General features: G+C 52.7%; 1 protein-coding gene and 1 long non-coding RNA gene across 13 annotated transcripts in view; both read right to left on the bottom strand.

Moving 5' to 3' along the window:
• KIZ (kizuna centrosomal protein) overlaps positions 1–4,003 on the bottom strand; it is a 28,714-nt gene extending 24,711 nt beyond the window's left edge. For 2 of the 4 annotated variants that reach the window (XM_064415462.1, XM_064415465.1), the window contains exons 1-3: positions 3,822–4,003; positions 2,040–2,102; positions 602–745 (exon numbers count right to left, since the gene is read on the bottom strand). In XM_064415462.1, coding sequence (XP_064271532.1) covers positions 602–745; positions 2,040–2,102; positions 3,822–3,988 — 374 coding nt within the window. In that variant the 5' untranslated portion in view covers positions 3,989–4,003. Of the gene's footprint in view, positions 1–597; positions 746–2,039; positions 2,103–2,220; positions 2,289–3,821 lie in introns of all 4 variants that reach the window. The other 2 variants (XM_064415463.1, XM_064415461.1) reach the window with 2 other exon arrangements.
• Positions 4,004–6,273: 2,270 nt separating this feature from the next.
• Positions 6,274–13,117, bottom strand: part of LOC135297685 (uncharacterized) — a 68,643-nt gene continuing 61,799 nt past the window's right edge. For 3 of the 9 annotated variants that reach the window (XR_010359611.1, XR_010359609.1, XR_010359610.1), the window contains exons 4-6: positions 7,781–7,964; positions 6,865–7,136; positions 6,279–6,677 (exon numbers count right to left, since the gene is read on the bottom strand). This is a non-coding gene — a long non-coding RNA (uncharacterized LOC135297685). Of the gene's footprint in view, positions 6,678–6,864; positions 7,137–7,780; positions 7,982–10,407; positions 11,830–13,117 lie in introns of those variants that run through there. The other 6 variants (XR_010359612.1, XR_010359613.1, XR_010359608.1 and 3 more) reach the window with 6 other exon arrangements.

The raw sequence follows: 13,117 nt of genomic DNA, 5'->3' as shown, positions 1-13,117 counted from the left end.
CAGGGAAAGCTGGCACTGCAGCACAGCCCCTCTCCTGCTCTGATTCAAGTAACAAGTAAAAATCAGAGGCAGGGAATTGCAAACCACAGGGACAGGCTCTGAATTCTGGGCTACTGCACTGCAGCCAGGAAAAGATGTTCTGGGAATGTCACCAGATCCAGCAGGCGCTACCTGGGCTACTGCTGTGAAAGGAATAAATACAGGCAAATGTTTCTGAGGAGTGCCCCTGCTCTCAGAAAGCAGGAATGAACTCATTTCCATCCCAGACTGTGCTCCCACAAAAACCTGGCTCCACGCATCTGTGGCATAAGCAGACATTGCAATTTCATTTTTAAAAAAAACTGGAATCATCACTTTGCAACATTCCAAACTGTACTTTATGGAAAAACAACAACATCATAATGATAATGTGATTCAAGAAACCTCAGGGCCTGGCTTTTTCTTACTGCATCTCTTGAATCTGGGGTACTTCAGACCTGTCTATCCTACAACCTGAAATACAGACCCTGATCGAGTTTGCTTCCAGCTCTAGGACATACCAGGAGATTCCTGCATAACAACAGCAAACACCCATGACCAAGTCTTATAGGAAGTTACTTCCATCTTCCTGATGCTCTCCCAGCCTGTGGTTTCCATGTGAGCCTCCAGCTGCAGGAGTTCCTGGCGCAGGGCCTGGTTCCGGCGCAGGGCCAGCTGCTGCCGCGCTGACACCGCTTCCAGGTGCCTCTGCAGCTTCTGCCTCGCTCTGCAGGGCAAAGAACAGGCACTCAAAGGTGTGAAAATAAACCAAAAGCATCCGTCACCATCACTCTGCCCCAGACACACACACCAAGACTGAGGGGGAGCTGCCCCAGACACCAAAAAGGAGAAGACTCGCTCTTCCGCACATTTATAAAAATATATATCTGCCACTTATCTGCAGATGTACACGGGGGCTTTGGTGTTCCAAAGGGTAAACACATAAAAAAATCCCCTGTAACTGTGTTTTAAATGGATTATGTGCTAGTCACTCCTATCCCATTAAATCAAAATGAAAACTAGCAGAGGAACGTGTTCTGAAAGTCACCCAGGCGGGAACAGCGGAGCTGAGGTTTCACAGCTGCCTAAATCCACGGTGCCACCAAGAGGGGCACTGGAAATCCATCTGACCCAGTTTCCTCCCACCTACAAACCAGGTTCTCTTTCCTGATGTGTCTCCAGGGCATCCACACGGCATTAATGCCAACAGAGGGAAATGGGCACCCAAAGATGCCCCTGGCTCACAGCTCCACTTCAGCCAGGAGGGAAACGGCAACCCAAAGCCCCAAGGATGTTCAGAGAAACTGCAGCTCTAAACCTGTTAGATTAAACCAAATCCAATAAAACCAGGAAACAAAGTACATGTGATGCTGCCCCACCTGTCCAGGCATTTTTTCTTTAATTTGTATCTGGATTTTCGGCCCCTTTCAGAAGAAAGGCTCCCACAGCACCCAGCACTCAGTCCCTGGAGCTTTACAGAACACCTCTGAGGACAGGAATGGAACACTGGATGACACCTCTCAGTCCTGTCTAGTTGTTGGGACTTCTGGATTTTTTTTTTTGCTTTGGTTTGCTGTTTAGGGTTTGGGCTTGTTGGTTTTTTTTGTTTTTTGGTACAGTCTTACATGTCCATGCAACTCACATTAAATAGATGCTGCAGAAAGAATCCAAAGAGCAGAACCTGGAATATCTCCTAGGGTTTCTTAAGGCCTTCAACTTTCTAACACCCTGGGATTCTCCAGCATGGACTAAGCTGTGGTGATTTTGTAAAAATAGGATAAAGCCAACCTGCATGTTGGTTATTCCCAAGATTTTAGTATCCACAGAATGAGGCATTTATGTCACTGCTGCAGCCATTTCATCAATAACTTGAATACATGAATTTTGCATTACACTTAACATGAATATAAATGTATTATTACTGAAAAACCTTCAAGACAACATTCTAAAGGCATTCCAAGATAACTAAACCTTTGTAACTAAAATAAAATAACCCCTAAGAAGCTTTTAAACAGGCTTACAGGTGTAGATCAGCCATTGTGTATTCCATTCTCTGCCTTCCTAACTCCAGCCTTCTGGCTTCACTGGAAGAGAACAACACACAGTGAGATAGAAGTATTTCACCATCTGAGGTCTCCAAACATGAGAGCTAAGGGGTTTTACAGAGCACAGCCCTTGCTGAGCTGGGAGTTGCAGACTCACCTGCCAGCCCAGCTCTGAACAACTCCAGACTTTCACCCCTCTCTCTGTTCCTCACTGGAACAGGGCTGCTGGCAAGGGAAGAGATGCCTGAACATCCACATGGGACCCACCAAAGCAGCCAGAGACCCCAGACGGCCCAGGAAGGGCTCTGAACCCCACCATGGGCAGCTCCCAAGCCCATCCCTCCCCTTTCTGCCCCACAATCCCATGGCAGACCCTCTTCCATGCCAGAAACGCTTGGCTGGAGTTGTTCCCAGGACAGCTCCCCTGAACCTGCCACAGGGATGGATTAGAACACACTTCCAAAACCCCTCCCAGCTCACAGACCCCACACGCCAGCCAAGCATTTTACCTGGGAACTGAACTGGAAACCAAGCTCATGTTTCCCTCCTGGCATCCAGGCCAGGTCCATCTAGAGGCAGGTGAGCCCCACTGCTGCAGGAACAAGTGCCCACCAGGAATCCTGGAGGTGCAGAGAGCCTGTGGAGCCATTGGAACTGCCCAGAGCAGTGCCAGGGCAGCAGGCATGGGACAGACACATGCTGAACCACAAAGTCACCCACATCTCACCCACAGCCATCCCACAAGGAAGGTGCTTTTGGGAACAGAGCAAAGCTGCCATTATTGAATAGTTCCAAATTGCTCCTGAGGATGAACAACCGTGCCCTGAGAGAAAAACTGAAAATAACCATGAGAGGCTTCCAGCAGAGCCTCACTGCAGGCCCTGCCACAAGCAAAGCCAAGTGCCTCTTCAGGAGCAGCATCAGGCTGCCATTAGGCAGCAAAGGGGACATCACAGATCCCAACACCTCTTGGCACATTTTTTCATGGATTTGGGCTCTCCCTACACACACAAGACACCCCGTTGCAGTTTCCCTGCAGAGAAGGGAGAGGAAAAACCCTTCCTGCTGCTCTGCCTGGGAGATCAAGGCGTCCATGTGATCCCGGAGCAGGATTGGGGCTGCGTGTCATGTGCACAATTTAACAGCCACGCTCCATCTGGGATCTGGGATCTCATCCCTTCAATTCCCCCCTACGCGACGCACAGCCAAGCAAACGCAGATTTCACAATCTTGTTTTTACACTTCTCCAAGTAATTTTCCTGCCTCGGTGGACAACACCGGTATCCTCAGGGATGAAGAAGCCCATGGATGCGATCTGATGATCCCATTCCCCACTCCCCCATCCCGCAGGGAGCACACTGCATCCCTCAGCTCCCCAAAGCCCATTCCCTCCCCACCAGCGGGGGTGGGGAATGCCACTCAGGCTGCAGGGACACCCAGGGACGGGGCAGGCACAGCAAACAAACCCCCGAGGCTGCAGGGCCGGGAGCAGGCTGGACACGGGAGCAGCAGCAGGGAATAAACAAACCCGGCCAGCAAAGTCTGACTGGGGATTCAAACTGGGATTCAAACTCCAGCTGCACGTCCCGGGGTGGTCCACCGGCCGGGAGCCGAATCTCTGGCCACTGACCCCCCAGCCCCTCCAGAACTCAGACATGGAAGGGGAAAAGAAGAAGGATGAGAACAAGGGGGGGAAAGCATCCTCCGGCCCGGGGCGGGAACCGAGCCCCAAGCACCCCGCGGGGGGACCCGGCTCACCTGGCGCGGGGCTGGCGGTCGCGGGGGTGCCGATCCCGATCCCGATCCCGATCCCGATCCCGATCCCGATCCCGATCCCGGCGGTCCCGCCGGTTTCCGCCGGAGCCCCCGTGCGGCTCCCGCCGTGCCCCGCGCGGGACCCCGGAAGTGCCGCCCCGCGTTGCCATGGGAACGGGCGGGCGCGGCCTGCGCCGCCCAGAGGCGCTTTGGAAGCCTTGAAGACTTTTTTTTGTTTTTTAATTTAAATAATTATTTATCGTCAGCCCATCTCTCACCACCAGGTTATTACCGCAGGTGTTAAGCCCCCGGTTTGGTGCTGGGGCGACGCAGGGTCCATGTCGCTGGAAAAGGGGGAAATCTGCAAAGCGCCAATCCAAAATATAACTGGGAGCTGTTGAACAGTTACAGTTGGCTCTGCTGAGTTTATTGTACACCATGGTTTTCAAGAAAAAAAAACAACCCTTATTTCCTCGTCCTCTGGAGTGCCACTGTGTCCCTCTGGTACTGTCACCTCTCCAAAATTCATGTGGGAGAAGCCACAGACAGCCACAGCCATCTCCAGCCCTGCATTCACATCTCCAGCTGGAGAATGAAAACAGAACGCCCGCCTTTCATTTCCAGATAAAAACTTCAATCCCTTTGAAAGGAAGTTGCCAAATGAGCGCTTAAATTCCAGGGCCCCAATAAAATCTGAATACTGCGGGAATAATTGAAATGAAGGAGAAGCGATACATCAATAGACAAAATTGCGGAGAGCGGCGAAATGCTTAAGCATAATTAGGATGGCAATCAGAGTACAATTAGTGCGAGATCATCACAGTAATTACGCTTCGTTAGAACTTCTGGCCAAGAACAGACACATGAAAGCTCAGCTGGAGCTGGAGGCTCCGGCTGGGGACATGCCCTGGTCTTGGGGGGATCGGGAGCTTTTGGGGTTCCTAGACTGGGTTTGGTGATCCACCAGCGTTCCTGGTGTTCCCAACACCTGCAGCCTCCAGCTCAGCTTCATGGGATTAAACACAGAGTGAAAAGCTCTGTGGAATGGATGTAGTGGCACCCATGTGCCCCCAAATTAGCCTGGCTCAGACCCTGCGTGTCCATCTAAATACCCCCTCAACAAAGTATGGAGAACACTGGCTTGAGACAGACCTTTCCCACTCCAGGAATGCCCAGCAGAGGATTTGGGAGCCTTTTAGTACTGCATTCCCATATAAAGCACTTGTCATGAAGACTGTTCCCCCTTCCTCTGTTTACTGAAAGCAAAGGTGTGTTTTGGAGATCTCCCTCACACCTTCACAAGAGCCCACAGGTGAAATCTGGCCTTGCTTTCGGAAATATTTGTGCTTGCTAAAAGAACACTTAAAACAGTGCAAAACTTCCAAGCACTTCCAGCACTGTCTGAAATCCTGAGCCCGCTGGAAGCCTTATTCCCAAACTGAAAAAACTGGAAGGCTTATTCCAGTTTTGAGGGTTTGGTGGAAAGGGGCTGATGGTCCCTGACCCATTGGGACAACCTGGGCAGCCCTGGGAGGTTTTTTTCACTATGGACCTCGGGCTGGGGCTTGAGGGTGTTGTACCACAGCAGGGCTCAACATCCTGCTATTTATTTAACAAAAAATAAGGAAATAAGGAGCCTCAGCCTGGTCCCCCTGATGTATTTCCCACTTTGTTCCGTGTCTCGGTGCTCACCGCAGCCACTGGGCTCATAACTGACTCAAGAATAATCTCCATCCTCCCATCCCTGATAAGGAATGTGGTTCCTTCCCTGAAAGCCTACAAAGAGGAGTGCTTTATTTGTGTTCTCCCTGCAGTACTTCACACTTCTTTTAGATTGTTTTAATTTAATTTTGATGTAATCTGATAAGAGCTGTAAAACTGTCAAAGGAAGCTGCCTCCTTCTGTCACATTAAATACACTTTGAACGAAATGGTGGCTTTGTCCTCAGTGCTGCCAAACCAAAGCATCTCTTGATTCCAGTGCAGGGATTGATGTGCACTAATCTGAACAGCTTTACACTCTTTTTCATTTAGGGAGGCAGCCACGTGTCCTTTAGCATCCCCCTTTCCTCTGGGAAGTAACCATATCCCAGAAGGTGCGGGATTGGCCTCACGGAGCTGAGCACTTGGCCACAGGTCTCTCACCTACCAGAGACCCTTGGCAGGCTTTCCCAGTTTTCCAGGGCAATGGATCCACGTGCTGCACATGCCTGCTGCAGGGATGGGAAGCCCCTCGCTCCCAGAAAAGTGGGAAACTCCTTACAGAGCAGGAATTGTTGGTGTCCGTGGTAGGGTGTCATGGGACATGCAGCAAGTGGGAGGAGGACAAATTGTCCTGGAAAGGGATTTGCAGAAACACAGAGATGTGTTAGGAAGAGGTTTTCCCTCTCTGTGCCTGGGTGACCCCTGAGATCCCTCACCCACAAGCCAGGGCACAGCTGAATGCATTTGCTTTTCTTTTTGTCAATGAGACATATAACACAGGCCCTGGTAGCTGTGTGAAAACATATAGAATTTACATAATGCCCAATACGAGTCCTTTTTGTTAATGACTCAAGTCCCAAATGCAGAGCACTAATAACACACCAGGAACCAAAGAGCAGTAACAGCAGTGAGCGATCTCAGCAGAGCAATTGTGAGGATCCATTTCCTGTCAGTGGCAGTGCCTGGAAACAGTAATTAGCGCGTTGAATTTAATGTTCACATTTTAATACATTTAAATGTAATAAAATGCTTTTATTAAGTGGTACAGTTCCTCGAAACTTGTTATTACTCATGTCTGATGCTCAAGCAGTGCACACCACGTCTGGCCTCAGATCTGCTGCCTTGGGGAAGGTGACAGAGTTCCTCCAGCAGGAACCTGGAATGCAGAACACAACAGCTGAGTACACAAAAACCTGGAGACTGCAGCAGTTAAAAGCATGTCATGTTTATTACAAATGTAAGGGCCTTGGCCAAAGCCGAGTGACATAACTGAAAAGCCCCATGGCATGTCACTGTCCGTGGATTTTGAATTAATCCTGGAGAATTGAGATATAAGCACATACCACTGATATTAATGAGCCCCAAAAAGCCACGGCAGCGGGAAGGGCTGGTTTAGAGACTTGTTTTCCAGGAAGCCCCCTTCCTTCTCCAAGTGCTTTTCCAGTGTCCTGTGCAGTATAGAAGGCTCCACAAGCAGAAGGGAGCATGTGTGGCACAAATGAGGCTGTTCCAAGGCCAAGCATCCAGAGAGGATGTCAGGGAGATTTCGGGTCTCAGTCACTCGTGTGACCAGGCTGTAAACACGAGGAGTCTCCGTTCAAGTGTCTGCTGCTCTCTGAAGAGGAAAGAGGAGATTGACAGAGTTGAGTTTCCCTGTCCCTGGAAAAATGAGAACTGAATTCAGGCTTTCTGAGACGTGAGCCCAGAGGCTGAATTTGAACTCGACCACTCACAGCCAAAGGGCTCAACTCTCATCTTCCCTGAAAGCATCTGCACCTCACACTCGTGGGCGCCCTGTGCCACGGCTCCTTCAACTTCTGTTCCCCAAGCTGAACCAGCTCTGGCGTGTTTGTGTTCAGGAGAGGGTGTTTTGGCTCATTTTGGAGCCTGCAGTGACCAGACTGCAAGCGGCAGAAATGGCTCACAACACACAGCCAAGCTCAGTGCCACGAGTGCCCCCCATGGCTGGGGGGACCAGGGCCCCGCTCAGCTACAGCCTGACCCGAGGAGACAGAACCCAGCACAAGGCAAAGCCTGCCACAGGCACCACGAGCTCCCCTCCTCACAGATGTGGGATGGAGACCATCCCTCTGGGGGCTCTCAGGACTCCCTGTGCCCGACTGTCCTGCTGCCAGCTCTGTGCCCGGAGCAGCAGTGCTCGGGGAGGAAAAGGGGACACTGCAGTGAGGAAAAGGGGACACTGCAGTGAGGAAAAAGGGACACTGCGCCCACACCTGTTCCCAGCACACAAGGTCCTACCTCGCTTTCGTCGCGCCGTCCTCTGCACCAAGCCATGTTTCTGCCAGGATCCTCTTTCAGAACAGAACCTTCAAGACCAAGTTGTTCCCTCTGCTGTCCACTCTGCAGCTCCTGCCAGCGGGGCCACGGCTTGGCCAGGCCACTCCATCCTGCTCCATCTCAGTGCTTGCCACTGCTGCTGCCGCTTTAAAGGACACAGATCTATCAGGCTCTTTCATTAGTGTTTTAAAAAATGATTGGATTGATCTCATGTACAGACGGAAAGACTGAAAAAGTTTAGCTTCTACACGCCATGAAAAATTAAAGGGAGAACATAAAATAACTGGGGAATTCTTTTAACTGAATTAGACATTTTCCTGTCAGTCCCACAGTTCAGAGCCATCGGTTTTGCAGAGCTGCTGCCTGCATTGACAGGGACGAAGCATTTGGACAAGGTGAAAAGCCCAGAGGATCCCAGCTCCAGGCTCAAAGGGACGTGTCTGGCCCATTGTCTGGTTTGATTAATGAAGCCTTTGCACAGCAAGATAATGCAACGTTTGCCGTGCCAGGGACGCTGCTGTACAGCACAAATATCCCAACTATGAGGAATATTCAATATGATAACAACAGCAACGAGCCCATCTATGTATGACTGGATTCCGCCCAAAACCGCCTCAAATGATATTTGTTTATTTCCTAATTGTCAGCCACTTTGATGCACTCATCGTCAGGTTCAACAAGTGCTCCAGGCTCCAAGAGTTTGAAACAAAGGGAGGCACTTGGGCGAGCCGTGTGGTTTGTGGGGCCAGGAACTCGGATCTGGTGGCATGGGGAGCAGGGCAAAGCTCTTGGGACAGACACACAGACAAACACGGGGTCCGTGGAGGATCCCTGGCCTCCTCACAGCCCAGCATTCAAACACTGCCCACCACGTCTGTGTCTCGGCAGGAACACTTGTGGGTCAGCAGCGACTCTGGGAAATAAAAGCGAGCAGATCAGCAAAAGGGCCATGCAGGAGGAGAGCAAGCGTGGAGCTCCGGGCTCACACCGTAGGGAACCCCAAGCTCCTGCCTGGACATGGCTTGGCTGCTGCCTCTGTTCCAGTCTCACTTCTGCCAGAGGTCTGGAGCTGAGTGCCTGGACCTGGGAGCGCTGGGGAAGCTGGCTTGCCTTTGAGGAAGCACTGCCTGTGCTTCCTCAGGTCTCACAGCCCAGGTCTCACCTGGGGTGAGTCCTGCACCCTGCCTCACCCCAGTGCTGTGAAATCCAGGTTTGAGTGAACATGGTATTTTCCACTTCCCACCCCAAACCATCGTGCTGGTTTGCTGTGACCGATTAGGCATTTTCCCCCTGTCCTGTGCAGAGGATTGTTCTGGTGGTGAGTGAAAGGATCCACACATATCAACTGTTCATTTGTTTGTAAAAAGCGGGAGAACAAGCGCGGGACTATTCAATTAATTAAACTGTGTCTGCTTGGAGCTCAGCACCCCTGGGCCCTGCACTCCATTCAGAACATGCCAAACAGAAATAGGAACCTGAGGCTGAAGCCGACAAAAAGGCTTGAGCAGAGATGGAAAAATCCTCCAACAGCGCATTTTGACAGTGCTCAAAAACGCGTTTCTAACGTACCCGTGAGGCAGCATGGGGTGGACACACAAGTGGGCAGAGGCTGGGGCTCACTCCCAGGCTTCAGGCTCCAAATGCTTTGCCCGTTTGCAGACACACAAACCACACCAGGCTCTCCTGGCGGCCCGGGGGTGCCCTGTGCCCTGTTCTCATCAGGACCTGACCCGAGAGAGGCGCCTGACCCCGAGCATCCTCCTCCTGCTGCTCCCCGCGGTGTCCCCGCTAGTTCAGCACAGCCGCCTCCCGCTGGTACGGGTCCAGGGCAAACCCTGGCCCCCGGGAGCACAGAGCTGCCCCAGCCGGGACACTCCTGAGCGCCCCAGCCCGGAGCCTCGCTCCCTCAATACTCGCATTATTTTTTTTTTATCCAGGAGGAGCGCATTTGTTCTCGAAGCGCCGGGGCCGCGCTGCCCGCCCGGGCGAAAGGCTGACAAAGAAAGGCGGAAAGGGGAAAAGCCCCGTCCAGTGCCCGCAGCTCCGGGCAGAACCCCGGCCACCCCACGGGCGGCGCGGGGGACGCCCCGATGGAATTTGGGGAGCGGCACCCGGAGCGTTCGGTCCCCGCTGCCGCAGCGGCCACGGAGCCAGCCCGGCCCCGGGACCCCCGCCCAGGTAGGCGCCGCTGCTTCGCTCCCTTCTCCCCCTCACCGCCTTCCGTCCCCTTGGATTCTCCCCCGCCGTTTCCCTCAAGCCATTGAATTCCGGCGATTTTACCATCGGGCAGCGCCGCGGAGAGCGGCGGCCGCCGCTCCTTCCGCTACGGGGAGATCCCGAGTGAAAGCGCCCCCGGTCTGGCTGCGCTTCCAGCGGCTCCGGGCAAGCGGGACCGACCGCAGGCGGCAGTGCCCGCAGGCATCGGTGCCCGAGCGCGGCGGGGCCGGACCGGGGCCGCGGGGGTCGCACCGGACCCGACCGCCCGGGCTGGGCTGAAGCGATGCAGAAGGGTCCGCTCGGAGAGCGGCTGCCCGCCGGGGCACGCAGGGGCCGCGTTCCCGCTCCCCGTCCCCCCGCAGGTCCCTTACCTGCGCTCCGGGATCGGCTCCCCGGCCGGTGTTGCCGCTCCCGCCGAGGCACGGACAGGGAATTTAGGGTCTTCCCGAAGCCCTGCCGCCCTTCCCGAGGGGGGTCAGTGCCGGGGATGCCTCCCCCCGGCCCCGGGATCCCCCCGGTCCTCCCCCCGTATCGATTCCAGTCCGGCGCTGGCAGCGTTTAGGCCGGGATTGGGGGATAATAGGAATATCATCTGGAGACAATTACCTTTGGAGCGCGCTCGCTTCTCCTCCCAGACACTGTTATTTGAGCAATAGGATCATTTGATTTCATATCGCACTAAATAACCCCCGGCCGCCGCAAATTGCCGCCTTCTCAACAGCCACCCCTTGGAATAAATTGCACAGCGACTCCTTGGGCTCCAGCTTCTTCTTATTTTTTTTTCCCCTTATTTCCCCCCCTCCTTTTTCTCCTCTGCAGAACAGTATTTCGGGAGAAGCAGGGACAGAGGCCCGATGCTGGTGGATAAACTGCGTCCAAAAGCAAAGCTCCAGCTCCCTTAATAAGCTAAGCAGCCAAGCCCTACCCGCACCGCTTTTCCTCATGTTTTTCTCCCCCTCCCTCGTCTATTTTTTTTCTTTCTTTCCTCCTTTCCTTTTTTTTTTTTTTCTTCTTTTTCTTCTCCCCGTTTAAAGCAGTTTTTCCCCTGCCGGGTCCCACTGACTGCAGGGCTCGATGTGCCTTTAAGGCTGTCAGCGCTCGCCTGATAATCTGGTCATCGCCGGCCTCATTAGATCTGTATTAATGTCAGCCACGGATTGCTAATTAGATTTGCGGGATAAATGAAATTACCCGAGTGGGCGGCGTGGGAGGGGGAGTGCAGTCTCCCAGCGCTTCCCAGGATTTACGGGGGGAAAAAAAATAAAAAAGGAAAAATAGAAGGGAAAGACATAATTTTATTTTCCATTCTTTTCTCCCTCCTTTTTCCTCCTGCCCCCTGAGCCCCATCCCCTCCTCAGGCTCCCCTCTGACAGCCACTAACCAAAGAATTCCCCAAAGTGCTCCGTAGCTGGATCTGGGGGTTCTGCTAACAGAGCTCTGTGCCGAGGGATCCTGCTTGCATTGGATTCATGGATCCCAGGGAGCAGCTCTGGGGTGAGCAGCACTGCATTGCTGGGGTCTCACAGGGGTCGAGGGAGAGACTGATGGCATTATTCATCCTGTTTATTTATCCTTATTAGAAAATGGGATGAAAGAACAGGGCCCCGCGTCTGCCTTTCAGCCCCGGCTGCGCAGCGCACACACAGCCCCAATTAAACACTGCCCGGACGAGGCCCTTCTCCATATTGGAAACCCAGCTCTGTTTAACGAGGACCAATTAAATCCTGCTTCATTTTACCTGGGATCTCACAACAAATTCCCTTTCTTCTTCCCTGGTAATTACTGGCAGAATCAGCCCTGCTGTCGGGGCAGGAAGCCCTCCCTGATAACCCACCCAAACCCCCGCTGGATTCCAGCAGAGCCAGGGGCCCCTTCCTGCCCCCAGCCCCACCAAAACCCGGCTGGGATCAGCCTGGGTCTCCAGTCCTCTCCCACTTCAGCCCACCACGGTGCTGGCAGAGTGGGGCCCCTCCTGGGGAAGCATGTAGAGCTATTCCAGCTCTGGCCTACATTCCCAGGCCTCCCCTGAGCACCCCACAATGTTAAAAACTGCACCCTGTCTCCCAGGGGACATCACTGCAACCAAGACATTCAATTAAATAATCCTGGCCCTTTGCACCACAAATAAATGGCTTTTTTTTCTTCCCACAAATATTTCCTTTCCCAAGTTCCCTTTCAAAAGGGAAAAAAAACCAACAACAACAAAGAAACAAAACCCCAAACTGGAGAACAACAGGAAAAAAAGGAGAGGGGGGGAAAGAAAAGAAAGAAACTGTTCTCCTTTCTTTTCCCTGTGTGCAGGGTAATTGATAGGCTCTATCAGAGGTCAGGATTTGCATAAGAATTAAGAGCAGTAAATTAATTTAATATTCCATGCACATCTCCAATTATTCCTGCAGACCTTTGTCTCCCCGGCTGGCAGAGAGAAGGTTCAGCTGCTCTTCAACCAAACAACATCTGTGCAGTTAATAATTTGATAAACAGCTCATACAAATAGTTTCTGAATTATCTGCCAAACCAATGACTATTCAGTTTGGAAACACTCGGCGAGGGCTGTGCCGGCAGCTTCGGAGCTCTGGCCCAGGGATTTGGCTGTGCAGACAGAGATTCGTATCCCTAAAATAACAGCAGCCCTCTGCAACCAAATCCCATCAAGAACAATATGTGAAATAAGTTATTAGTAATAATTAATAAGAGCCCACCCTGCCCAGTGTGTGCCCACCACACGGGGAGGCTCACACGTGCCGTGAGGCCGGGCTCGTCCCCCAGCTCCGGGCTCCAGGTGGATCCATGTGAGGTCTGTGGCCCCATGAACTGCTCTCGCTGGGTGCAGCATTTACAGCCCTCCAGCTGCTTCCTTCCCTACACAACCCCCTGGAAAGGGGCTGGGTTCTCCTGGCTGTCTCCTTGCCCCAATCTCCAAGGAAGAATGGCTGACAGTTGCCCTGCTAAATCCAAATTTCAGCCCAGGAAGGACATCCTGATTTTCTGCCAGGGAAACTAAATCTTGCAATAAAATTGAGGAGGCTCCTTCCTCCTCACCCACATGGATGCAGAGGTCCAGCTCCAGACTTGCCAAGC

The sequence above is a fragment of the Passer domesticus genome, chromosome 3, assembly GCF_036417665.1.
Source record: "Passer domesticus isolate bPasDom1 chromosome 3, bPasDom1.hap1, whole genome shotgun sequence".
Classification (NCBI taxonomy): domain Eukaryota; kingdom Metazoa; phylum Chordata; class Aves; order Passeriformes; family Passeridae; genus Passer; species Passer domesticus.
The sequence above is the reverse complement of the archived record's forward strand: the minus strand, read 5'-3'. Positions and strand labels throughout refer to the sequence as shown.